This window comes from Lontra canadensis, unplaced genomic scaffold (assembly GCF_010015895.1).
Source record: "Lontra canadensis isolate GAN:19392208 unplaced genomic scaffold, GSC_riverotter_1.0 scaffold29, whole genome shotgun sequence".
Classification (NCBI taxonomy): domain Eukaryota; kingdom Metazoa; phylum Chordata; class Mammalia; order Carnivora; family Mustelidae; genus Lontra; species Lontra canadensis.
Genome location: NW_022631023.1, coordinates 11,387,931 through 11,415,011, shown reverse-complemented (window position 1 = coordinate 11,415,011; position 27,081 = coordinate 11,387,931). Strand labels below are relative to the sequence as shown.

Sequence of the window (27,081 nt, the reverse complement as noted above, 5' to 3'; positions counted from 1 at the left end):
GGTGTGGGAGACTGCAGTCGGCTTCTCCTCTGAGGTGCCTGGAGATGTCATCTATGCAAATTCCATGCAAATTACCAATCTGGGAGGGGAGTCGAAGCCAGACCAGCGGATCCTTCAGTGCGTTGTTTACACGTCCCAAATGGTTTTCAGGGGTGGTCCAGGGCCCTGCGAGATTTCTGAGAAGTAATGAAATTAGCCAGGGTGGGAATGGGGAGAGACAAGAAAGACACTCAGCAGGAGTGAGTCCAGCAGGCTCAAGGAAGGAGCCAGAAAGCAGACAGGAAAAGAGAAGGAAGGGAAGGCAGGGACCTACAAAGAAACAGAAGCCCATGTTGGAAGGAGGGAAGATCCAGCCCAGTCTTGGGTTCCTGCCACATATCACATTCTGTCACCTACGCTTGACCAGCCCTCCTCAGTTTGAGTGAGGAAGACAAACTCATGCGTAAATAACTTCAGCGTCAGGCAGGTGACTAATAGGAAACATTTGCATGAGAGAGAGGGATAGAATCTCTGTGCCAAATTTTAAAATTAAAAAAAAAAAAGCGAGAGAACAAATGCAAAATTGTTTCAAGGTCTTCAGAAGAAATAAGACACAAAATTCCTGGAGGTCCTGTTTAACAATTTAAGAAGCTCCGAGTGCACTGATTCCAGGTGTCCTATGTGTGACCAAAGTTCCTGTGGAGGGGGGAAGGGGGAAGGGACATTCTAGAACATCATGTAGCAAACCAGACAAGAACTGGGACTCGAGTCTGACTCTGCTGCTATTTCCGTGTGTGACTCTGGGTACTTTGCTTAGCCTCTGAGCCTCAGTTTCTTCATTTAGGAAATAAGGGGATTGGGCTAGGTAATCTCCAAGATCCTGTGGTGCTAAGAGAAATATTAGAAAATACACAGGAATGAAGACTCTGGCGGAGATGTGACAACCCTGAGAGGTCCCCAAGGTGAATCAATGGTGTGGGACCTCCTATCTCCTTCCCCTCTTCCTAAGAGCAGTCTTCTCAGACCTTTCTTCTAGATCCATTCACAAGGGGGACAACAATTACGAGTTCTAGTTCAAGGGCTTTGAAGAGATTATTTTTACAACCATTCTAAAGTATTAAGGAGAGAGGTGTGAGAGGAGACAGAGTTATTTAATGACCTGATGAAATTGCCCAGGAAAGGAACTTTGTCATGTGAAGAGTCCAATTATCCACCCTCTTGAATCATCTCTCATATTTTGAAAGCTTTCCAGAGTGATATTTTGAAATACCCTTTTTATGGCTGCTCTTATGTGTATGTGTGTGTTTAAATTTTGTATAATGGTCTGAAGTTGGTGAAGGATAAATACTTTTTAATACAAACTTGCTAGTGTCTTCAGAGTCGTTTCTCATTAGACAGTGTGAAAAGGCAGCCACTTTGTGGTTCTGCTGACATCTCTGGGGTTACACAAAAGTTCCCTGTGTGCGCGGCGGCCAGCAGGGGCAAGGGAACATTCATCCTCTGGGCTGTGTTGCTGGTGGTCACCTCAAGCAGCGCCTTACATCATCGTGTAATTACCCTGCTCTGGGATTTCCAACCTCACCACTGTCCAAGCTTCAGAAGAGGAAATTAAACCTCTCTCCAGCGGTCCTGTGAAAGTAACAAGTTTTTGCCCCATAAATGACTTGGTTTTGTGATGTTTATCCCTGGGTAAGAGGGCGAAGAAGATCCTTTGGAACTGTCTTTGCTAATGGAGTGTTTTAAAATCAAGCTATTTGCAGGGAGAGGGGATTGGAGAGAAAACTTGGAGAAAGTTTTCACGGCAGAAAACTTGGGGAATACTGAATGGTGTCAAGAAGAACCACCACCGCCCGTAACCCCGGGTAGAACCTCTGGGTGGGAGTTGCAGTGTATTTCTTTAACCCGGAAAAGCATGCATTTAGTTTTGGGGTAGATGTCTCCCCAGTCGGGGCACTCTACGGACAATTTTCCAGCCGTTTTACTACTGGCGTTTTCCACCCACCCGCTGGGGTAAGCAAGGTCCCCTCCCCCCGCCTCCCCCCTCCCCCCGCCTCCCCCCTCCCCCCGCCAGCAAACCTCCCCCCAGCGCACACACCGCCCTCTCCCCACCCGAAGCGCAGCGCCTGATCCCGGCCGGGGCGGGGCCCAGGGAGGGGCGGGGCCTCCTGCAGCCCCGCCCATCCAGTACCAGGAAGCGGCCGCCGCGCGGGGCCCCTGAGGACCCGCGGGCTCTTCGGGGCGCGGCCCCCACGAGCGCCCTCCAGGCTCCCGGCGCGGCCATGCCGCGGAGCCTGCGGAGCTGGCTGGGCGGCTGCCTCCTTATGTCAGGTGAGGGGTCCGCGGGGAGGGGGCGCCGGGCTGTCCCCGGGGCGCCGGCTGGTCGGAGCACCGCGCGCCTCCGGGGCTCCGCGGCCCGACGTTCGCTTGGGGACTGGAGGCCGAGCTAGGACGCCGGCAGCGGTGGCCCCAGGGTAAACCCTGAACGGACCCCAGAGGCTAACTGGAAGTGATCGGGTGCCGGGTCTGGCCACCAAGGGCCTCCCATTCAGTCCTCAGCACCCCAGCAGAGGTGCTCCGCCCCCCAACAGCACAGCTCTGTGCCTTCGGAGTTCTAAATCCACCGAAACCTTTTCTGCCCTCCTCTAAATTTCCTGCCCGGCTTCAAACCACCATGGACCCCTCCTTCCTTTCTGATGAACTCATCTCCGGCCTTTCAGGATATCGCTCGGTCCTGGTTTTCCTCCTACCTCTCAGGCTGTTTCTACCTGGGATCTTCACCTCTGCCAGATCTTTGTTTAGCCCAGTTCTTGCCCGGGCCCTCCGCTATCCCTGTAGGGGAGACCAGCAGAACCCTGGTATTAAACACCAGCTATAGGCCGGTGACTCAAATGTGAATCTCTGTTGGCCCCCTTGGGTGATGGGCAGGCGATGGTTTGTCATACTCTTCCGTCTGCTTTTCTGTATGTTTGATATTTTCTATTAAAAAGTTTAGAAATGGGGCGCCTGGGTGGCTCAGTGGGTTAAAGCCACTGCCTTCTGCTCAGGTCATGATCCCAGGGTCCTGGGACCGAGCCCCGCATTGGGCTCTCTGCTCAGCGGGGAGCCTGCTTCCTCCTCTCTCTCCGCCTACTTGTGATCTCTCTGTGTCAAATAAATAAACAAAATCTTAAAAAAAAAAAAATTTTAGAAATGATCTCTGTCGTTAGCCCAGATCTCTCCTTTATGCACCAGGCTCCTCTCTCCCGCTGTCTGGGACATTTCTGCGTGCATATCTCTCCCCATCTCAAACCTAATGCAGCAAAAATGGGACTCTTGATGTCCTTGCCCCCAGCCACAATCAGGGCTTCAGATGCTTAAGCCAGGAATGAATATTAAGTTCTCCACACCGAATGTACCAGAAAGTCTAGAATCTATACCTCTGGAAATATACCTGAAATCTCTCTACCCGCCCCCTGACACCTTTCTCCCACCACCTAAATCCTGGTCACCCCGCTCTGTCCCCACTTCACTCTTGCCCTCTGCCCCACCCCAGCCTCCAACACCACTGCCCCCCACCCACCGTGGTTCTTCAGATAAAATCCAGACTCCTCAGTACAGCTCATGTGTGCTTTTTTCCTTCCCCCACGTGCCCATTTGAAGACATGGAGCCATACAGGAGACCCGAGTGTTGGATACAGTCGTTTACTAGTGCAACTTTTTTGAGGAACAACGATGCAGACATTTCCCTTTTATTTTTACAGCGTTAGGAATGGTGCCACCTCCTGAAAACGTCAGAATGAAGTCAGTTAATTTCAAGAACATTCTACAGTGGGAGTTGCCTGCTTTTCCCAAAGGGAATCTGACTTTCACAGCTCAGTACCACAGGTGAGTCTGGGTGCTCTTGCGAGGAAGGCCCTGAGCTGGTCACTGGCCGGACCACATGAAAGAGTCTGACTGCCATCGCCCACATGACCATGACAACCCACAGGGGACTTCCCTGCGGACCTTTTTCTCTCTGTCCGGGAGATTCTTGTGAAAGCTCTGTTCTCTGAAAAAAGACAAAATCTTTTTTAACTTTTTCTTGTTGGAATAGCTTATCGTTTGATGATCACAAGGCCACCGGTAGGTAGATACAGACATTTGATCACGTGGCTATGGATGTCATTGGCCATAGTGGTAGCCTGTTGTCACACAAGCATATGGGATTTGTCACACTTGATTTTGTTGTTGTTGTTGTTTAAAGATTTGTTTATTTATTTGAGAGAGAGTGTGTGTGAGAGAGACCGTGAGAGGGGAGAAGGTCAGAGGGAGAAGCAGACTCCCCGCAGAGCTGGGAGCCCAGTGGGGGACTCGATCCTGGGACTGCAGGATCATGACCTGAGCGGAAGGCAGTAGCTTAACCAACTGAGCCACCCAGGCGCCCAACAACTGATGTTTTTTAAGAGAGAAAGCGTCACTGAGATCATCTCCACTTATGAGAGCAGGATTGCTCGAAGTCAACAATTTGCAAGTGGGAGGCATCCAGGAAAACTGAGGTATGCAAAACAGGAGGGTCCTTGCCATGCTATCACCCATCCCCTCCAGCAGATGATAACAGAACACTGACACGCTGGGGGGTGCACATAATTTGCATAATGGGTGCTCAATTACTCTGTGGCTCTGTCCTGAAATAGAAGGTAAGATAGCGATAGCTAGTTACTCACTGTGAAAACCTCTAGCCTCTGAAAGCAGCAGAGGCTTACGAAGGAAGGGTGAGTGTCACCGAGACAGTTATCTCAGGGGTGCTCTGATCTCCCAGTATTGGCCCTGCCTGTCTGTTTTTCCCTCTGCCAGCCCTCCCTCATATTTGCCATCATACACCACGAGCTAGATGCAGGGGACACACCTTGATGCCAAGTGCAAACAGCAGCAGGAGGCCAAAGGGTGATGAGCAACGCACCTGCTTCCAGTGTGACTCAGAAACACACAAAGACAGACAGTCACTTCGATGAAGCAGGAGGAAACATAGAGTCCCAGATCCCATTAACCCCACACCCCTTCTCATCCAGATTGCTTTTACAAACACATCCCAGGCCTGTTGAAGCAGAGAAGACATAGAAAGATGAATAAGATCGTCTTTGTTGACTTTTGGGGGCACTTCTTAGTTGGAAGGAATTCCCCGCTAACAGAATTTTAAGATTTCATTTTAAGATTAGATTTCAAGATTTTAAGATTTCAAGTACGGTGCAAAAGAACTTCCAAATAGCTTATATCCAGATTCACCGGTTTTTAAGGTTTGCCATGTTTCCTTTGTCCCTCTTTGTCTTTTCTCATGCCCTTTGCCCCTTAATATTTCATGGAGAATTTCCTAAGAGCAAGGATGATCTCTTACGTCACCCCCTGTAGCTGTTGAGATCGACACCTTCCATGTTGGGGCTGGACTTCCATCTGACCTACAGTCCTTCATCAAATTTGTCAGTTTCCTCAAGGATTTAGGACAGGTGATTCTGCCACAATTTTTCCCCGCTGTGTATTTTCTACCACTCATTGGTTTGATAATTTCATGTCTGTTTCTGCGGTCTTGACAGCTCTACCGATTTCACTCTGTAAAATTAACCTCGTCCCTATCTCTCTCTCCCCACACACCTGTTTATTCTTTGTTGTTCCAATCTGTGCCCTTGTAGTAGAGGCCTTTGGTTGCGATGTTCAGTCTTGTAGGCACGAGTTCCCAGTGGCTTCCCAGCAACCTGGTGCCACTTGTCCTTAGCACGGACATCCAGATTGAGCGTGGGATATGCTGGGGCAAACAAAGCATGTGCTGGGGGTGTCCCTGGGGAAGAAATTTGATCTTGAAAAATCTGATTGCTGTTTTCCATGGCTTGTGAAAGATTTGTTTGGAATTCAGCTTGAGAGGTCGGGTAGCACAGACTCTTACATGTGTGTGCAGGGTGGGGTGAGCAGAGCCGGCTCACTTCAGGAGAATGGATTGGTGATTTGAATATGGAAACATCTTTGCAAAGGAGGTGTAAATGTGGGGAATGGGTTCTACGACCTACTTAACGGGGAGAAAAATATGTCTAGATGCCCTAAAAATGACCTGGTGAGAGAGAAGTTATTGCAAAACAACTTCTGGAATGTTCCATGTTCCAGCCAGTTGATACATTAGTTTAAATGAAGGAAGTGACCTCAGGAGAGAGAGCCCCCTTCATGCTATGACCTCTGGAGTCTCCAAACGGTGGGATGTTAGGCAGCCCATGAAGAGTTTGGATTGACGAATGTTTGTGGGATAGTATGAGAAAAGAGCAGATTGTAGAATAGTCTTGAGCCCAATTATCTCTACCTACTTTTAGCCAGAAATTGTTCTGGGCATCACCAAGGACGTGATGAGGTATGGTGTGGTGCCTAAGACTGTGGGCTCTGAAGTCAAGCTGATCCCAGCTCTGTTGGGCAAGTTTCTCAGGTTCTCCATCCCTGCGCCCCATCTTTAAAAAGGAGTGATCCCTGTTCTGCCCTCCTGGACTTGCGGTCATACAGGTAAAAACACTTCCTGCCCCGCCTGACATCTATGTGCTTGACAAGTGGGCTGTTACTATTTTTATCATCATCAGCTTCGTTACCACCTCTAAGGACAGCCAAATCAGAGGAAGGTACACTGAGGAACCAGTTAGACAAACCCCCCCCCCCTTTTTGTGAGACTAGAGCCTGGGTGCCCTCCTCAGGTGGTCGTGAGGTGGTCACACACACCTGTCAGGCTTCTCAGACATCGTTTTCCTTCTTCAACTTCACGTGTCTACCACCCTCCCTTCAAGGGTGGGTGTCAGGGCTCCAGCTCTGTTCTAAACCCATTGTATAAAACAAATCTGTGTAAGAGTGAATCGTTGCAAGATGAAGGGATAAAGAAGATGTGGTGTGTGTGTATATATATATATATGTATATATATATATAATGGAATACTATGCAGCCATCAAAAGAAATGAAATCTTGCCATTTGCGATGATGTGGATGGAACTAGAGGGTATCATGCTTAGTGAAATAAGTCAGTCGGAGAAAGACAACTATCATATGATCTCCCTGATATGAGGAAGTGGAGATGCACGGCGGGGGGTGCGGGGTTTGGGGGTAGTAAAAGAATAAATGAAACAAGATGGGATCGGGAGGGAGACAACCATAAGAGACTCTAAATGTCACAAAACAAACTGAGGGGGTCTGATGGGAGGGGGGTGGGGAGAGGGTGGTTGGGTGATGGACATTGGGGAACATACGTGCTATGGTGAGTGCTGTGAAGTGTGTAAACCTGGCGATTCATAGACCTGTACCCCTGGGGCTAATGATACATTATATGTTTATTAAAAAAATAAATAAAAAGAGTGAATCGTTGCATAGTTTTTCCAGAGTAATTGCAGAAATCATTTGTGGGACGCTGTTTGAAATTCTCGTAACAGACCTATTTTGGCCAATCTGTGTTATATCAGTATTCACAGACTGTGTCCCTCTGCTTTCATAAATAGCATCATCAAGGAGGGAAGCTTTCTTGGTCAAATATATTGAAGACTCAAGCCCATTTTGGAGAGACATGTGTTCACTAGGATACAAATGTTGCCGAGGAAGTTCTGTTATGAGGATAGACACTTCTTTATGTTTAACCTAGTTTCTGCCCCAAATCGTTTGACCACAGACAGATTTTTTTTCTAAGATTTTATTTATTTATTTGAGAGAGAGAGGGAGAGTGAGAGGGAGAAGCAGACTTCCCACTAAGCAGGGAGCCCAACCGGGGTTCGATCTCAGGACCCTGAGATCATAACGTGAGCCAAAATCAAGTGTCAGAGGCTTAACTGATTGAGCCACTCAGGCACCCAGGGACAGATTATTTTTTAAACAACTTATGATATCTCAAGAATCACTGAAATCCCATGGAGCACAATTGGGGAAGTGCTCACATAAATAATGCATGCTCTTCCTCAGAAGTGACAATTAAGAATTCGGTTTATGTTTCTCCAGTTATCCTTCATTAACCTTTGGTAGTAGGGATTTATAAAGGACCGGTGAGCCCCAGAGGGACTGAAGTGAGAACTTTCATGGTTTTATTTTTCTGGTTTTACAGTTATAAGAAATTCCAAGATATGTGCATGAGGACTGCCTTGACGGAATGTGATTTCTCAAGTCTTTCCAAGTATGGTGATCACACCTTGAGAGTCAGGGCTGAATTTGCCGATGAGCATTCTGACTGGGTAAACATCACCTTCTGTCCGTTGGATGACAGTAAGCCACTTCGTTTTCCATTTCGTCCTAATGTTGTCATCACACCTTGGTTTTCTTTCCCCCTGGGGTAGCCTGGTCATGGAGGAATTTTTTTGAGCACCCACAGAGTGGGTGGCCTTGCTCAAGGAGCTTAGGGAATATAATGACGTCATGGCTGGGAAGACAGGAAAGGATGGTCATAAAGTTAACACAATAATTAAATGTAACTCTATTAATGTTAATGCCTTGTGGGTAAGAATGAGTTGAGGCCAATGTTGTTAATGAGAAGAACCAGAAGGATCGATGTAGCACATTTACCAGAAGGAAATGTGACATGACAGGCAGAAGGATAAAGGTTATTCAGGGCAGGGGTAGAGACAGGAAGATCAGGTGCAGACAGCCAGCCTGCCCAGAATGAAGGACAGAGCAATGGATTCAGCTAATGGTAGATGTGTTGGGTCAGGCTGGCTGGTAAGCATCCAATAGAATGTTCCCAGGTTAGATCTGGGGGGTCATGGGGACTCACCAGAGGTCATGAGGTGAACATAATTAGAATATCAGGAATTGGAGACTGATTAAACCACCTTATAGCAATTGAGACAGTAAGAGGATAAGGTGGACAAGAACCTCATGAACAAAACTTAAGGGCAGCCTTCCAAGGAGAAGCTCCAGAGAAGGCCTGCAAGGATTGTGTCTGTGTGGGGCAGGGTCTTTATACCGCTTCTGGCTCTGGACCCTCATGGCTCCCACGGCTCCGCCTTTCCTGGTGGTGCCTGCAGCTAGGATACCCTTCCATTCTTTCCCAATTTTGTCCCAGGCTTGGACAACAAAACTCTTATTTCTGGAGTCAGAAATTATCAAAGTGTATTATCTTTTCTAAAGGTATCTTTACAAAAGCTAAGAAAAATCAACATTAAAAAAATACTAGCAGCTTCACAGTAGTCAATTTTCCAAAACGTAGCACAGGTTTCTGCTCCTGTAGTTGCTAAATGACTTACCAGGGCCTGCCTGGTTCCAATTCCTATGTTGGGCCCATCTGCAGAAATCCCCTTTAGAAATTAATACCGAGGGATGCCTGGGTGGCTCAGTTGGTTAAGCGGCTGCCTTCGGCTCAGGTCATGATCCCAGCGTCCCGGGATCGAGTCCCACATCGGGCTCCTTGCTCGACAGGGAGCCTGCTTCTCCCTCTGCCTCTGTCTGCCTGTGCTCGCTCACTCTCTCTCCCTCTGTCTCTGACAAATAAATAAATAAAATCTTAAAAAAAAAAAAAAGAAATTAATACCGAATAGATAAGCGGCTTGCCCAAAGGTCACACAGATAAGGAGTGGCCCAGTAAAGATTCAGAGCCAGGCCCCTGTGCTCATGCTGTTAGCAACAGCTACCCTACTTTGGATCCTTGCCTCTTGAAGTCTATATGACAGGAAAGTGCTACAAGAAGTCACATAGAATCTGTTTATACTTACTTTGAAAAGATATCTAATAAATATTCTTGTCTGGTTTTTAGCTACCAGCAGATTAAAGACAAGGTAGAATGCTGGAAGCAGGCCCATTAGCAGCTTCAAAAAAAAGTAATAATAACAATAGTCAGAGAAGAAAACAGGATATAACTCAAACAGCAGTCACCCAGAGATGTTTATTGTTCATTGTACAATTATTATTGAGCATCTACTATAAGACAGGCAGATTCTTAGTGCAGAAGTTATAATAGCAAGATGAAATCTCAGCCCTCATGAAGCTTACACTCTAATGGAGGGGAAGACAGGGAAACTAAGAGATACATATTTTATGACAGATGAGACTGTGGTTCTCAAGAAAATAAAGCAAGGTTCTGGGGTAGGATGTGTTGGGAGCTGCTCTTTACATAGGGTGGTAAAAGAGTCTTTCTGAGGAGGTGACATTTGAACTGAGACCCAAATAAAGCAAAGGGGCTAGCCACATGAATATCCGGTAAAAGAGCATTGGGCAGAAACAGCTACAGACTTTGTTGGAAAGTATATATGATTGATTATGTATGTTAGGCACTAAAAGTAGTAGAATTACCATCTATAGCTTCCAACCCAGCAAAAGAAATAAAGATAATTCAACCCAATAGAAAGAAAAAAAAGGAACAAACCACACACACACACACACACACACACACACATCTTCATAGAAAACACAAAATAATATAGTTGGAATAATTACAAATATATCAGAAATCACAATAAACATAAATGGGCTAAACTTGATTAATAAAACAAAAGGCTATCAGGGTTTGTTTGTTTTAAGAAACAAACTCCAGCTACCCTCCTTGACCACATCAATCAATGTCATAGCAAAATTACATCAAAGAGCAGGGTGCTTCAGTCAACCAGTTGGTCTGCCCAATTATGAAAAATAAATGTTGATGTTTTTAAAATGTGACTTTTGACTGTCATTTTGCTTTGTTCTCTTCCTCTTAGCCATGATCGGACCACCTGAAATGCAAGTAGAAGTACTTGCTAATTCTTTACACATGCGTTTCTTAGCCCCTAAAATGGAGAATGAGCCTGAAACATGGACCATGAGGAATATTTATAACTCATGGGTTTATAACGTGCAATATTGGAAAAATGGTTCTGATGAAAAGGTAAGCTCAGCAAATCATATGCATTTCAGACATAGGCTCCCCTTCTTTGCCTAGTGTTAGTCTGAGGCCATGACGATGGAGAAAGGAGGCTAGGAGGCCATCCAGTCGGGATCTCGCAAGGTGGTAGCACCTTATGTTCCAGAGGATTTAAGGCCAGATCCTCTGAGTGCCAAAAGTTTCCCAGTCTGACGTATACCTGGTATTTGGCTCATGCTTCCCAGGCCCCATGGGAAATACATAGAGCAGACTTCCAGTGTGTTTAGCTGTGAAAGCAGGCCTTTCCGTCCCTGAAGGGAAGTTGTAGGAGAAGGTGGGTAGAGCTGACTCAACATTTGGCTGGCAGAAGTCGGGGTCCACTGAATCAGGTGACAGGCTGCATGACTGCTGTTTTATGGTATGAACCGCTATGCCCCATGTACACCACAGAATAGCCAAGCCATGGTCAAGGCAGCCCCTCCCTGGATGCTAGATGAACAGTATCACACTGACTCCACTATTCCCCATTGCTCTCCTCCTCTTCAGGGGATGTTTCCTGAGCTAGGAGTCAGACCCTGTTGGAATGTTGCTTCTGCCACTGTGACTCTGATCACATTCTCGGCCTCAGCTTCCTCATGTCTACAAGATGGGCATAATAACCCACCTGGTGGGGCACCTGGGCGGCTCAGTCAGTTAAGCATCTGATTCTTGGTTTCAGCTCAAGTCATGATCTCAGGGTTGAGGGATTGAGCCCCACATTGGGCTCCATACTCAGCACAGAGTCTGCTTGAGATGCTCCCTCTCTCTCTCTACCCCTCCCCCCGCATGCATGCATGCTTTCTCTTTTTCTCTCTCTCTAAAATAAATAAATAAATACATACATACATACAATCTTTAAAAAAAAAACCCACTTCATTAATAAAGTGGAAATAATAACCTACTTCCCAGGATTTGGGGGATTTAATGACATAATGAAAAAAATAAACTTGACCCTTTACCTGAACAACCTTTGTGGTTGATACAGGGGGTTTTCCTTCCCCTTATGTAGACACAATAAGGCTGTTTTCATTCATCCATGGTCAGGCTTTTCCTTATATGTAGGGCTTCCGAGCTGAATGCCACCTATGGTCCTAAGCTGACTTGCATGTATGTTACATAAGTTAAGTTACTTGTATGTTACCTCCTCTATATTAAATGTTGGTTCTGTCACTTCATTCTCAAGAGTTTGGGAGGAAAGTGTCACCCGTGTGTGTTGTCATAGGAATGATGTGATAACTGTATGTACCTACTGCATAGGCCCCCGAAAATCTCAAGTTAATTCCCCCCCAAAAGCCTCCATTAAATGATGCAGGATATCAGCCTCCTTCACAAAATAGATGATTTGGCTTATAGTCAAGCCCTAGGGGGTGTGTGCCTAGAAAACAATAAAGAACGATGAGTTTTATAGTCACTTACCAAATGCAGGCATCTCTGCTAAGCTCTGGGATGCAAACGTAAGACAGGTTTGACCCACTCAAAGATTAGCTGTGTACTTTTATTAAGGCTCTGTCTCCATAGCCTACCATGCCTAAGTGCCTCCCACACCAAACCTGAAAGGCAACACCCAGTTTATCTTTAGCTTCTTATCTAGAATGTGCCCACAGGATAGGCATCTGGTGACACATTGGTCCTGTCACTTGTGCCCGTCTTGTGGAAGACTTTGTTGTGGCACACCAAGTGTTGGAAAGGCCACCTGCTTCCCAGGTCCTCCCTCTCGAGTGTCTGCAAAGTCACCAGGACTGGTTTAAATCCACTCTGGACTGAATGTTTGTGTCCCCCACCAAATTCACATGTGGGAACCTAATCCCCAATGTGCAGGTGTTAGGAGTTGGGGCCTTTGGGAGGCATGGGATTAGCGGCCTTATAAAAGGGACCCCAGAGAGCTCCCTTGGCAGGTCCTTGTGCCCTGTGATGAGGACACAGCATAGAGACGGCTGGCTCGGAATCAGGAAGCCACCCTCCCCAGACCCCAGGAGTGCTGGTGCTTTGGTGTTGGACCTTCAGCCTTGAGAGCTGTGAGAAATAACATGTTTATTTAGAAGCCGCCTGCTCTGTGGTGTTCTGTTACGGCAGCCTGCAAAGAATAAGACAATAGGGTTCCCTTCTAGAATGCAGTGTTAAAAGGCTGCTGTATCCAGTCCGTAAACTCATAGCATAAAAGGCTTCAGAAAATTCTGTTTCTTCCTGATGGGAGCATGTGAGCAAATAAAACCAGAAATTTCCCAGGGTGTGAAAGCTGGCTAGAAAGGCAATCAGAGGGGACTTGAACGCGTCTTTTCACATCTGTCCTTCCTTGCCTGCCAGTGTGGATCAACCCTGAGTTTAACCTCTACACAAAATAGCACTGCAAGGTTGTAGGGGCATTGGGTCCTTAGGAATGAAAGCCAGGATTTTTTTATTTTTAATTATTAGAAGTTATACCATACTCTTCATGCATCAATGGTATAATCCAATTCTTGTTGTCAACGAACTTGACTTTCTCCTACAATAAAGGAATAGAGAGAGACAAGTTGTCAACAAACCCAACGCCAAAAGAAAAATAACCAATTACTAAAGTAAAAAAAAAAAAAAAAAGCTTGTGCTCATTTTCCATTGAAATTCCTGTTCACCTAACACATTTTATTTTATTTTTTGAAGATTTTATTTATTTATTTGCGAGCGATCATGAGCAGGGGGAGCAGCAGAGGGAGAGGGAGAAGCAGGCAGGCTCTCTGCTGAGCAGCGAGGCCAATGCGGGACTCGATCTCAGGACCCTGAGATCATGACCTGAGCCGAAGGCAGACACTTAACCAACTGAAGCCACCCAGGAGCCCCTCATGTAACACATTTTAAATAGGACCCTACTATCAGAAAATAGAACCGAGAACCATGATGGAAATGTGGGTGCATATACTCTTCTAGTTCCCTTTACTTTGCCGGGAACCGTTTTGGTTTTCCAAACTCAGGAACAGATCATCAGTAAGGATGACTTAGGTTCCCACTAAGCTGCGTCAGGGAGTCCGTGGCCGGTGCCTTGCAGAGGAGGCTGGCTCCATTTCAGGGGCTCACGTGGAAAAGCAATTCAAAGAAGAACGCTGGGCCGCCAGGATCAGAAACCTGCTCTTGACCTAGGAGGAAAATCACATGGAGCCCCACGCTAAGGGTCCCGAGTTACCATTCTGGGGCTGCTGTACCGGATCTCCCCAAACCCAACAAAAGCATGTTGTCTCAAGGTCGCAGAGGCTCAAAATCTGAGATCCAGGGTTCAGCAGCGAGAGTCCTTCCAAGGGCTGTGAGCAAGGCTCTGTTCATGCCTGTTTCCTAGCTCCCAGGTCCCTGGCAGTTCTTGGCTCCTTAGCTCTTGGAAGCAACAACCCCATCTCCACCTCGTCTTTATGGGGGTTTTGTGTCCTTGTCCAGATCTCCTCTTCTCACCAGGACACCAGTCATGTTGGTTTAGGGCTCATCCTAACAAGCCCATTTTCACATGATTCCCTCCAACTAAGTTCCTTTCCAAATACTAATTAAGACTTCCACATATGAATGGGGAGGGGATCCAATTCAACCTAAACAACCTAATTCTTTTTCAAAAGTGAGTGGGGTGGCTTGTATGGCATCTAAACTAGAGAGTTCAGGAAATGAAGTGGTTTGTCAGGACCAGAGTCATCTCAGGGTCCCTGGAGATGAACGGGGAGGAACACCTGCTTCCTTTAGCTTCCTATTTTGAGCCCAAAGTAAAGATCATAACTGGGAAGATTGGTGGGGAGAGAGGAGGTACAGAGGCCTGTTTTTACTTTTGTCTTTGTTCCTAGTGGCCGATGACCTGTCAGTATGACTTTGAGGTCCTCAGAGATCTTGAGCCATGGACAACTTACTGTGTTCGAGTTCAAGGGTTTCTTCCTGATCGGAACAAAACTGGGGAATGGAGCCAGCCTGTGTGTGAGCAAACAGCCGACGACGGTGAGTCTTGAGATACGCCACCTGTAATTCTGCCTCCTCCGAGCCTTTCAGATCGTTCTGGAGACCCCCACCCAGGGTGAGCGTTGGAAGGTCTCTTAGACAGAAACACATCTGGCTCCGACTGAAAGCCAGGTCAGCTCTCACTGATCAACTTCCTGCTGGAAGGAGACTACCCCCTTCTGAGGCAGCTCGTTCCCTCTTAGACCAAAGGGATGGATGGACGCGTTTTCCATTCATTGAGCTCTACCTCCTCTCACTCGTCCGCGCTGTACTCATCCTGTCCTCTCAGGCCTCCTGATGCAAGTCTTATCAGTCCTCCAAGAACACCAGCAAGGTCGAGCCCCACCACACTACCCAGAAGACTCCCTTCCCTGGGTTGCATGTCTCCAGCCCCTCAGACACATGAGGGAGAGCTTAGGGACCTTGATCACTGTCCCCACCAAGGGCCACTTGTCTTGGCTTCCAGGACCTCAACACAATTGCTCATAGTCCTCCCTATTTCTTTTTTTTTTTTTTTTTAAGATTTTATTATTTATTTATTTATTTGACACAGAGAGAGAGAGAGATCACAAATAGGCTGAGAGACAGTCAGAGAGAGAGGGGGAAGCAGGCTCCCTGCTGAGCAGAGAGTCCGATGTGGGCCCCTCTTTTTTTTTTTTTTTTAAGATTATTTATCTATTTCTTTGCCAGAGAGAGAGAGAGAGCACAAGTAGGTAGAGCAGGAGGCAGAGGTAGAGGGAGAAGCAGGCTCCCCACTGAGCAGAGAGCTGGATGTGGGACTTGATCCCAGTAACCTGGGATCATGAACTGAGCCGAAGGCAGACGTTTAACAGACTGAGTCCCCCGAGGTGCCCCTGCTCCCTATTTCTTAAAAAGAGAGAGAGAGAGAGAGAGAGAGAAGGAGGAAAAGAAGGAAGAGAGAGGTGGGAAGAGTACCATCAGCCTATACAGTGTGATAGTTTACATACAGACATACTGCATTTGCACACAGGACGATACAGTCTTGCCCCCTGGATGTCTGCACCCACACAACAGGCTTTTTTTTTTTTTTTAAGATTTTATCTATTTGTTTGTCAGAGAGATAGAGAGCACAAGTAGGCAGAGCTGCAGACAGAGGGAGAGAGAGAAGCAAGCTCTCTGGTGAGCAGGGAGCCCGATGTGGGACTCGATCCCAGGACTCTGGATCATGACCTGAGCTAAAGGCAGACGCTTAACCGACTGAGCCACCCAGGCGCCCCACAACAGGCTTTTTTATTATTTAAAGACATCCTCGGGAGGCTCAGCCAGCTCAGACCGTGGAAGGATGAATACACGCAGGTCCACTCCTGGCCATTTTTCATTACTGAGGCCCTCCTGGAAGCAAGACACTGACCTGGGGGCTGCAAAAATTCCTTCCAGAGGGAACAAAACTTTTCGTCCTCTGTATCACAGTGCAGTTCGGCGAAAATTGCAACGCTCTGATCCCATTGATTCGTCATTTCCGCTTAGCAAGTTCCTGAGTGTTGCTTTTTGTCATTGAACCTATTTCTCGCCCAGCTTCGCTCTGTGTCGTCTCATTCGCCAGAGAGAGCTTGAGGATCTTTACCCATCTGTTGCTTTGCACTCCAGGATACAGCTTCCATTGTACTGTTCATCTGCTTGCTTGCTGATCCCTGACCCATCAGAAGAGAGCAGACTTTTATATAAGCGGTGCTGGTTTTTTGTCCGGAAAGTCGCTATAAATGTAAATGTAAAGAAACTGGTAAATACCAGCTAAGATGTACACAGCCAGTGCCAAGTGCAATGCTGTGTCAACTGTGTTCGAGACGATGTCTGGATATTTCTCAAAATAAGAGCCCCGTAATCAGGTGTGCTTAGAAATGATGGGGCCTCTCAGAAAAGTCCCCCCGTATATGAGCCCCGTTAGCATATCTGATGTTTCAATATCCTTTTTGAGGATCAGCATTCCAAGGAACACAGCCTGGGAAAAACCAGCCCATCATATGCCATACTCACAACAAATCCTCCCTGTCCAAAAAAAAAAGGGGGAAAGCAGCCATTTTGAGCTCATTTCTTCTCAACGCCCTAATGTTGTTTTCGGTTATCATCCTTATCCTTTTTACGTGTTGGTAATTAGCCACTTAATTATCTGTTCCGGGATGTTTGTTATTTTTTCTGGAGATCCACTTCAAGGTCACTGGCCTGGAGTTTTCTGAATCTTGTTATTATTGTTGCTTCCTTGCTTTGTAAACGCACTAAGTGTTTGCCTGAATTCGGGATTCTTTTCCCATCTCACGGACACAGACATGCGAATCTTCTGTAATCGTAGTAGCACATTTTCTCAGGGCTACAGAGCCACACAGAAAATCCTGCTGTCCTCCAGAGGGACTTCTCTGTCGTTCTCTTTTTCTGTGGCCCCCAGTTCAGTGCCTCCCATCATCTGGAAGCCCAAGGTCAGTGTCGCAGTGGACCTGCCTGCATCTGGGCTGGCCGAGCCTCTGCAATGCCTTTAAATAATGGAAAGCCCTCCCTTCGTGGGCTGCATTATTTTCCAGGCCACACGTTATTTCTACAGCGCTTCTCTCTGGTTGGGTTTTTTTTTTTCCTCATTTTAATCCTCTCTTGAATCATTCTTACTTGAATCAGAATTCTGTACCTTGGGATCCCCCAAGCTGCTTGAGTCGTGAGAATCCCTGGTCTTAGAATTATCCTTCTTTTGGGGCGCCTGGGTGGCTCCATCATTATTAGTAATGACATTCTTAAAGTCACACTGTGAAGGATCCCTAAGGGTCCTGAGACCTTACTGTCACAAGACATGCTTTGAGAGTTACAATTTGGCCTATGAGAGAAATATTTCAAATATTTTGTGACTATAAACGATCACCCAGGAACTGACAAAACCCAAGCATTTTATAAAAGGAAAGCATAACCCATGGAAAACCTGCTTTTGTGAAACATTTTAGGTTTGTGTAGACATAGCTATCTCGTTTGAACCTCACAACTCATTTTTCCCTGAGAGCCTTCTAAGGATCTGCCCCTTTCACAGACTGGGAAATCAAGGCTCAGAGAGGGGAAGCAACTTGGCCAGCGTCACTCAGCTGGTAAATGAACGGGGACAGAGCAGGTTACCTCTCCTGTAATTTACTGCCCATGGACTCATTCCCCAGGTGAGCACAATTTCCCTGTGGGTGAAACAAGGAGAGGCAGTCCTCCAGGCCACACCGTCAAGTGGAACTGAAGGAAGTCAGAGAGCTTTCTGGGGAGGGTCTGACACCTGGGTCCTCCCCTAAGTCCCAGCGCGTGTGAAGCAATGACCCGTTCTCTCTTGGGGTGACTCACAAAGGCATCGTCTGAATTTTATTGCCATTGACCAGGTGTGCCTGTCAAGCATCCTTAAACGAGCGATGCCAACACGTCCTGGCTGGACCACAAGGGGACCGGGCGCTGCCCTCCAGGGGCTCAGCACAGTGTCAGCGACCGTGGCGGTCTCGGGGGCTTAATCGTTGTTCGCTGAGCGGGGGCCCCTCCGTCTGGCTCGCTCGCCATGTGACCCTACGTTCACCGAGAACGGACACATTTGGGTTGGATGTGCCGAAAATATGGGCTGGCAGGCGCCCCTCCTTAATTCTAGCAAGTGAGGCGACTTTGCAGGGGGTCTGGGAGGAGGACCCTTGAGCTCAGGGCCCAGGCCAGAAAGTTGATGATGACCAGACCACTGCCAGCATGAATGGAAACAAAGAGGAGCAAGGGAGGAGGGCAGGCCCATCCCAAGCCCTGCTTCCCACCACCGTCCCACCACAAACACCACATGGGTTCAGACATCGAACGCCTGTGGGCACCCACTGCTCAGTGCGGGGCTTGGGGGGCCGGCAGCCAACCCAGCCCCAGCGAACTTCGGTCTGCCCTGTGCAAGTAGGAATGGACATTTTCTCCGCAAATAAAATGACTCCCTTCTAGAAAGACTCGCTCTTAAAGGGCAGGGTTCATTGGCTTGTCCTCTCTGGGCCCCAGAAGCTTTGGGTTTTAATCGGGAGGATGGTGCCGGTTGCCAGGCTCCTGGCGTTGGGAGGGTGGGTGGCCCCGGGCAGCAGGAGAAGGCGCCTGGTGCTGAATGAGGGGAGCGGGGACCACAAATGCCCGGGTCAGAGACAAAGCCGGCTGGTGGAGCCGTAAAAACAGATTTTACTCAGTAAGGACTTGCAGGAGGGAAAGAGCTACCCGGGTGTTTTAAAGGACGAACAAGAGAGGGGCAGAGAAGAGAGGCTCGGGGAAGGGACACATCACAAAGCAGGTGAGAGGGGCCCCGGGCAGCGTCCACACTGCTCCATCGGCGTCGAATGCCACCTGGTGTTTATTAAGTCAGGCTCCCCCTTCCAGCCAAGGCTAGGGAACAGGGGGCCTCCTTCACGAAGATTGCAGTTTAGAGGAATGGCTGCAGGTCCTTGAGAAAGGTAGCCCTGGATTTTAGGAGATACAGATGCATCTTGAAGGGGCGGAGGAAGGATTCACAGGCATAAGCTTTGGATAGCAAAGGCTCTAAGAAAGGTGTTGGCAGAAGAGGCGGCGAGTTCTTTTGTGACTTTTTCCAGACAGAAACCTGCGGTGGGTGCTAGGTCGTGCCAGCCGCAAGGCCACTAAAGGCCACACTGGAGTTCGGGCGGGTGTCTGAGTGGCCAGTGGGCTCGGATGGTGGTGTCATGCCAAGAGCTTTTGCCCTTCTCAGGACAAAGCCCCACAGCGCATGCATTTCCTTGGGGCTCTGGGATCCCGTTTCCTGCGTCAAGGCAGCGGAGGCTCCTCCAGAAACCTGGGGAGGCGCATTGCTCAGAGTCCCTGCTAAGTGTTCTCCTCGTGTATGTCAGCAGTCGTGCCCGAAACCAAAGCTGGAAAAAGACAGGAAGGGGGTGGGGGGTTGGGGGGGCACTTGCTGGAAAACCCTGGATCCTTGAGCAGGTGTCCGTGTTTCCTCCTCACCGGCCCCCTCCCGAGATGGGCGTCTGGCCCCGTTTTCAGGGATTCCCACCGGATTGCCATGGTGATGGAGTGTGAGGTCAGGTGACCCAGGTGTCCTTGACTGCAGCCTAACGCAGCCCCCCCGCCCCCGCTGTCCCCACAGAGACAGCCCCACCCTGGACTGTGGCCGTGGTCCTGGCAGTGTCCTTGTGCGCGGCCCTCTTGCTGCTTGGCTGCTCAGCCCTGCTGTGGTGTTTGTACAAGAAGACCAAACACGCCTTCTGCCCGGGGAACTGCCTGCCACAGCACCTGAAAGAGGTAGGCCTGGGATGGGCCGGGTGTGGAGAGGAGGCCTTTCCTTGCCAGCTAGCTCTTGACGTGAGAGGGGACGACCAGAACTTAAAGTTTACCAGGACTCCTGTGGGAAAGGCCCTCCCTCTGGGAACCCTCTAGACCGGCAGTCGGCTAACTCTCCCCTGAAGGGCCAGATAGAGCAAATATTTTAGGCCTCGTAGCCCAAGAGGCAAAATCAAGATATTGTATAAGTACTTATAAAACCGCTTAAATGTAGGCATTTAAAACTCTTAAAACCGTGCTGAATTCCTGGTTTTCGCCATAGTTCGCTGACCCTGCTCTAGACTCACAGAGCCTAAAATTGCGAGCGCAGGGAGCACCAGGTTCCCCAGCTGGGTCTCTGGGAACGCTGGTAAGCGGGGCCACTCCTGTGTCTGCCCTGAGGAAGCTTCTGGTAGTTGCTGGCCCTCTTTGGCATCCCTGGGCTCGTGGACACATCACCCCACTCACTGCCTTCGTGTTCACGTGACGTCCTTCCTGTGTGTGTCTGCATCACATGTCCTCTTCTTCTAAGGACACCAGCCATATTGGATTTGAGGCCAAAGGAGTTCATTTTACCTCGATTACTTCTGTAAAGACGCCATCTCCAAATAAGTCACATTCTGAGTTAGCGACACTGGGAGGGGCGGCAGAGCCCCTTGGCTGGAGCTGATGCTTGTTTGAGAAATGATATGCTGTCCCCGTTCCACAGGCCCTTGGTCAGCACCAATGAGATCTGACTGGTCCAGGGCCCCGGGGCGGTCTCAGTTCAGAAATGACCCAGAGACACAGAGCCGCTTCCCTGAGTCCACACACAGGTCTCTCCCACAGACTTCCTCTTCTCTGACCCTCCTGTCTCCCTTCTTCTGGGTCCCTGACCGCACCGGCCTAGCCATTAACCTCTGCCTGTGAGTCCAGGAGGAGCCCAATCTTGGGCCACTTTTCTTCCAACACAAGAAGAGCACCAGTGGAGGGCTTCCTCCTCTCCACTGCCATTCAGGGCCCTCCGGATCAGCCCCTGGTGCTACCACAGGCCATTTTGGGTTTGCGCACATGTGCTGTGCCCAACTTCCCATGAACCATGTTTGACCTTTTCCCACTCCCTCAGCTGTGCCCCGGCCCCGCCCCTGTGGTCATGGTGTGAGCAGAGGCAGACGTGCTGGTACAGCAGGGGTGCATAGTGTGGGAGGCTGGGCCCCATGCATATATCTCCTCAGACCTCACCGTAGGAACTGGTGGGTCCAGCAGGCCTCATGGGGGTGACTCACTTCTGGGTGGCCCAGGCTCCCAGTGTCCTGGACTGTCTCTCCCAGTTCCCTATAACATCTAGGAGCTGTTTTTCCAACAGGGTATAATTCCCTGCTATGTGATGGCCTCACCTAGTCCCCAAACTGTAGTGACCTGCACTGTGATTCTCCTTTTAGGATTTGACGGATACTCCAGCCAGTATCTTTTCCCACCACAGACCCGTTGGGGACCTGCCACAGCACGTAGCCAGTTCACGTTCAATTGGTGTGTCATCATTGGCTGATCGTGCTGGGCCTTCATAGCCCTGCACCAACCAGCCACGAGATGTGGCTAGGGCACCCTGCTCCATGGCCCATACCTTCCGCAGGGCCCTCTCCTGCCCGTGGCAGCTGTCCTGTGTCACTCTGTGAATTGTATTCCCAGGGCAGAACATGCTGCCCCCAGACCCATGAGGCCCACCTAGCTTCGTGCTAGTTCTTAGCAGTGGGAGGGGCGGGATGGGATCATTGGTTCTTTACTTTGGAGAGGATGTCCAGCTCGCCCTACTCCATGGAACCCCTAAAACTTTGCTGATACGGCAGGTCCCTGAGTCCCAGGGAGTGTCCCACGCTCCAAAATGCATGTGCCCATCCAAGGCCTTGCCACTTCTATCCCTTCTGGTCCTGTGGCCATATTGTCATGATGGCTGACATGTCATGATAGTCTCGTCCCCAGACCACCCAGTTGGGGGCTATAGACTACCACCGGGAAGAACACAGTTCCGCGGTCAAGGCCCCTCTCTTCTCTACAGCTCAGTTTCTGAGACTACTCTGCTGCAAGCCAGGCCAGCCCCAGGGTCCCCAGAGGCTAGGGCACAAGCACCTCCACAGTGAGAGCTGGTCTGGGCCATGCAGCAGCCACGGTGGGTGGCAAGTGAGACACGTGACCCCAGGCAAGTGTTTCTGAGTGGCTAGGGACCTTTTAACAAGAGGTGTTCACCAGGATGGCAGTGCCAGAATGAGCCAGGAGGCCTCTGTGAACTCTTGAGAAGCAGGAAGAACAAAGCGGGAAAGGCCCATTGTTCGGGTGGAAAGTGTTTTGTAAGTGGAGATGGAGCAGGAAACACAGCTAGTCACTTGCTGTTTCTGCTTCTGGCTCGCCATCACAGAGACGGGTCAGACAGGAAAGGACAGATGGGACTACGTGCTTCCAGGCAAGTCAAAGCCAGAGATGGGCACAGCGAAGGGGTGGCTGGAATGAGCCCCCTCTGAGGCTAGAAGACTTTGCAGACCCCCCTGCAGAGCCAGCCACTGTGATGGATCTGAGAAATGCCAGGTGCTGGAGGAGGGGAGAGTTGGCGTAGGGGGGGTGGTGAGAACGAGGGAGGTGCCAGGAAACTATGTAGACTGGGATCGTTGCATCATGAAATTCACCAGCCTGATGCACGATGTAAGGGTCCCCTAACCATGGCCCGGAGAATAATTGCGAGTTCTGGGAGACTTAGTGGCGATGGAGACTTTGCATTGAAGCCATAGGGAGGTTTATCCAATAGGGTATATTGAGTGTGTGTGTGTGTGTGTGTGTGTCTCCCACCCGGAGACCAGCTTGGTTCTTGCTTTCCTGAGACTTACAACACGCCTTCCTCTGTTCTTCTTTCCTGTCCCCTTGCCCTGGAGAATCAAGAATGGCTCTAGTCCATTCTTACGAATCCACTGGACCCAAGGGTTTGGGGAGGTTCCTTCTTCCCCCAGTGTCCTCCTCTGTGCAACAGAGATTGGACATAATTCCTCTTGCCACCCACCCCCTTCCATCAGCGGCTGGAGACCCAGAGGGTGGGAGGTGGAAATCCTGACAGGTCCTCACCAGGGGCAGTGCCACTGCCAACGGCTTAAATTAAGTCCCATCAAAGGGCTGAGTGTGGAGATGACATTACGAGGGTAGCGAACTGTCAGGGGCAAAGCTATAAGTCAACAGCGGAGGGGAGAAGGAAAGCCACAGAGCCCTGAGACTGTCTCCACCTTGTCCTGAAGACACTGGTGGACCTCCAAGGAGGGAAATTGGCAAACTTGAAGTCAGCAGATGTTCGGGGAAACACAGCTGGGCATCTTTCATGGTTCAAAGAGCAGGAGAGACCCAGATGGTTAGACTCAGGTTCTGGCCCATAACCAGCCCCCAACCCCCAGCTCCCGGGAGGGAAACCGACAAGGCCGTATCCATAAAATGTGCTAGACAGAAACACTGCACAAGCCACGTGTGTTTTAAATTGGCTAGTAGCCATGTCTGGTTTTTTTTTTTTTTTTAAGTAAAAAAAGGAAGACGAAATTAACATTAATGATATATTTTATATAACCCAGTATATACAAAATAATCATTTCAACACATAATAAATAGCCTTTTTAATACTTGAAATACTGACAAAGCCTTTTTTTTCCTACAAAGCCTTCAGAATCTGGATTCTAACTAGCCACATTTTCGGTGGTGAGTAAGCCACACGTGACTCGTGGCTCCCGACGGGGCAGGCAGTGCAGGGCTCAGGGTTACGGACCCATCGGGTGCTGGCAAACCCCAAAGAGGGCCCCTAACCCAGCCGGAGGACACGTGGGAGATTCTGTTCTTTTTCCAAGACACATTTATGCCACAGCCTTGGGATCGGTCTAAAAAAATGTCCCTCCCAGTTTACGACAAAAATTATCAGAGGGGGACCTGATTGCACCATCAGAGAGTGGTCTGAGGTGCAGATTCATGGTCAAAATTTTAGAAATTGTGGTAAAACACACAGAACGTAAAATTTGCCATCTCGACCATTTTTAAGTGCATAGTTCCGTGGTGGTAAGTGCCTTCACACTGGGTTACACTGGTGGGCAGCCAGCGCCACTGTCCATCGCCGGAACTTTTCCATCATCCCACATAGAGTCTGTCCCCATTAAACAAGAACTCCCCCTCTCGCCCTCTGCAGCCCCCGGCACCCCCCATCCTTCCTACTTTCTGTCCGTGAATTTGACTCCTCGTGGGACCTCACATTTAGTGCAGTCATACAATATTCATCCCTTCGTGTCTGGCTTACTCCACCTAGCATAACGCCCTGCAGGCAGGTGTCAGAAATCCATTCCTTTTCAAGGCTCAATAGTTTTCCACGGTAAGGATAGACCACGCTTTCCTTTTCTGTGCCAGCACTGACGGACACCTGCGTTGCTCTTACCTTCTGGTTCTTTCTTTGAGACCCAGCTTTCTGTTCTTCTGGGTATGTATTCAGAAGTGAAATTTTGCACTGTGTGGCCATTCTATTTTTAAACTTTTGAGGAACTCTGATGCTGTGATTGTCACATGCTTTAAACCAGCCTTCTCCAGCCAGGAGTTCCATATAAAATCTGTGTAAGCCCAGAAAAAGGAATGGGGAAATTTTGATCACTGACTTTGTGTTTGTTTTTTTTTTTTCTTTTCTTTTTTTACCCCCCTCACAGTTTTTAGGCCACCCTCATCACAGTACGCTTCTGTTTTTCTCCTTCCCGCCCGCTGATGAGAATGAAATCTTTGACAAACTGAGTGTCATTACACAAGTCTCCGAAAACAGCAGGCAGAATCCTGGCGATGGCAGCACCCCCGGGGCCCCGTCTGGGCAGGGGTCCTCCGAACTGGTCCCCGAGGAGGGAGTGCACACCAAGAGGTACAGCACCCCCCTCCTTCTCTCGCCCACCTGTGAGGGTCAGCGGGAAACCACCTGAGCAAACCCCGCATCTAAAACTCTCAGATTCCAGGACAACAACTGAACAACCAAAGAACTAGATTTTAAAGGCTCACTTGGAAAAAAAAAAAAAAAAAAAAAAACACTCCACGGCGGGAATGTGTTGCTTTATAAAGGCCTCAATGATTAAAAAAAAAAAAATTCTTGATCACTAAGGAGTATAATTTCCAACCTCTTCTGCTCCCTACTCTGAGGAACAATTTTTAATTAGAAGAAACAAAAATACTTAAAATGAGGGATAAAAAACGAGATGCTGCAAAATCCAGCCAGATGGCCAAGAGATGGATCAAGTCACGGTGGCCAGCGAACTTTTGGGATTCTCAGGGATACTTGGACTGGGTTTATTTTGCTACCTGTACGTGTTCTATATAGTGCTGGTGCTCTAGTACAGTTTTATTCTCTAGTTTATCCGTGTGCGTGAACGGTACCCCGTTTGGGTACTTGGCAGATAGCGCGTGAGGCTGTCGTTTGCTATTTCCCGTGTCCGTTCCACAGGTATTCCTTGGTCCTTTCCTCCGTCACCTGGGAACAGTGCGGGGGTGGGGGGGGTCTCATGGTATCTGGGAGCTATCAGTCCAGGAAGCCTTGGGTTCCACTCAGGCACCTGCTAGCCTGTGATCCTTCAGCTTCCTCATCTGTACGTGGAAATCAAAAGACCTAAGGATTAGTCATATTCCATGAAAAGCACCACCCCCAGGGGCGCCTGGGTGGCTCAGTCGGTTGGGGTCATGATCTCAGGGCCATGTGATCGAGCCCTGTGCTGGGCTCCACGCTCAGGGTGGAGTCCGCCTGAGGATTCACTCTCTCGATCTCCCTCAGCCCCTCCACCTTCATGCTCTCTCTGTCTCTTTCTAAAATAAATCTTAAAAAAAAAAAAAAATTGGGTTCTGGGTGGCTGTCATTAAGCGTCTGCCTTCAGCTCAGATCTTGATCCCAAGGGCCCGGGATCAAGCCCTGCATTGGGCTCCCTGCTCAGCAGGAAGCCTGCTTCTCCCTCTCCAAACCCCCTGCTTGTGCTCCCTCTCTGTGTCTCTCTCTGTCAAGTAAATAAATAAAATCTTTAAAAAAAAAAAAAGTGCTGTCTCCGGTAGGCACTCAGTAGGCACTCAACAAATGGTAGCTCTTCATATCAGCGATACAATCTCATGGGTATGACCTTAACCCCACACACTGAGGTCAGCAACCAGTGTCCCTTCCTCTGTGTCAGATTGCCCAATAAAGCAGATTCCTGAAAGGCCACAAAAATGGGGAAAAACACTTCTTGGAATGACTTGACATTCTTAAAATGAAGTGTCATGGGCTCGGGAGGTTGGGGAAAGGTGGGGTGGGGGTAGGGCTGGAGACGAGAAGATCATTGACCTTCCTTGCACTCATTTTACATTTCAGTATTTTTAAATTATTTTCAGTAACACTGTGAGGGAGGGATCACCATATTTTCAGTTCTTTGTGCCCCTAGACATCTTAATTGGGGTCTGGGGCTCATCTTGAGACAGGGAGAGAAATTGATTCTCTTCCCCAGTTCAGCTCTTACTTCCTAAACACACATCGACGGGGGAGGGGCACTCAACTTGGGGAGGCATCTAGCTCAGGAGAGAAGAAAAGAGACACCCCATCACCCACCCTCTCCCCTCTGTGGACTCTCGGCATTCTTTTGCCTCCCCTCGCACCTGACTCTCCTGCATGTGTCTGAGGAATCTCCCCCCTTGCAGATGTGAAACTCTCCCTCTCTCTGGGGGCTCCAAATGCTGCATGCTCATTTCCCAGCCCCCTCACTGCTGGCCTCGAGGCTCCAGCCCAGCTTTGACTTAGAAGGTGGGCACCAGCAGCAGAAGCAGGAGCTTGGGGAGAAGTAGCCAATGGCCAACGGGGGCTCACACCAGCACAGTGACGTCCCCACCAGAAGGGGTCTGATTTGAACGTTGTTCCTGCTTGGGTCCCCGCTGAAGCTATTTCCCTCCAACTTTTTCAGAGAATCTGTGAGCTCCTCTCTATGTCCATCTCCAAACTCCTTTTCTGCTTGTATCAGCCCCGATCAGTTTCTCATCTTTGCATCTAAAACCCTGAGCAGGGGTCCCTGGGTGGCTCAATCAGTTAAGTGTCTGCCTGTGG

The 27,081-nt window shown here is 48.9% G+C and overlaps 1 protein-coding gene across 1 annotated transcript; it reads left to right on the top strand.

Annotated features, from left to right (window-relative positions):
- The first annotated feature begins 2,180 nt into the window (after positions 1 to 2,180).
- Positions 2,181 to 25,114, top strand: IL10RB (interleukin 10 receptor subunit beta). The gene is made up of 7 exons (XM_032865415.1): positions 2,181 to 2,307; positions 3,720 to 3,843; positions 8,040 to 8,197; positions 10,618 to 10,784; positions 14,591 to 14,738; positions 19,834 to 19,988; positions 24,692 to 25,114. Exons 1-7 carry the CDS (start codon positions 2,259 to 2,261, stop codon positions 24,950 to 24,952), a joined length of 1,062 nt encoding a protein of 353 aa, XP_032721306.1. The 5' UTR covers positions 2,181 to 2,258; the 3' UTR covers positions 24,953 to 25,114.
- The last annotated feature ends 1,967 nt before the right edge of the window (positions 25,115 to 27,081 follow it).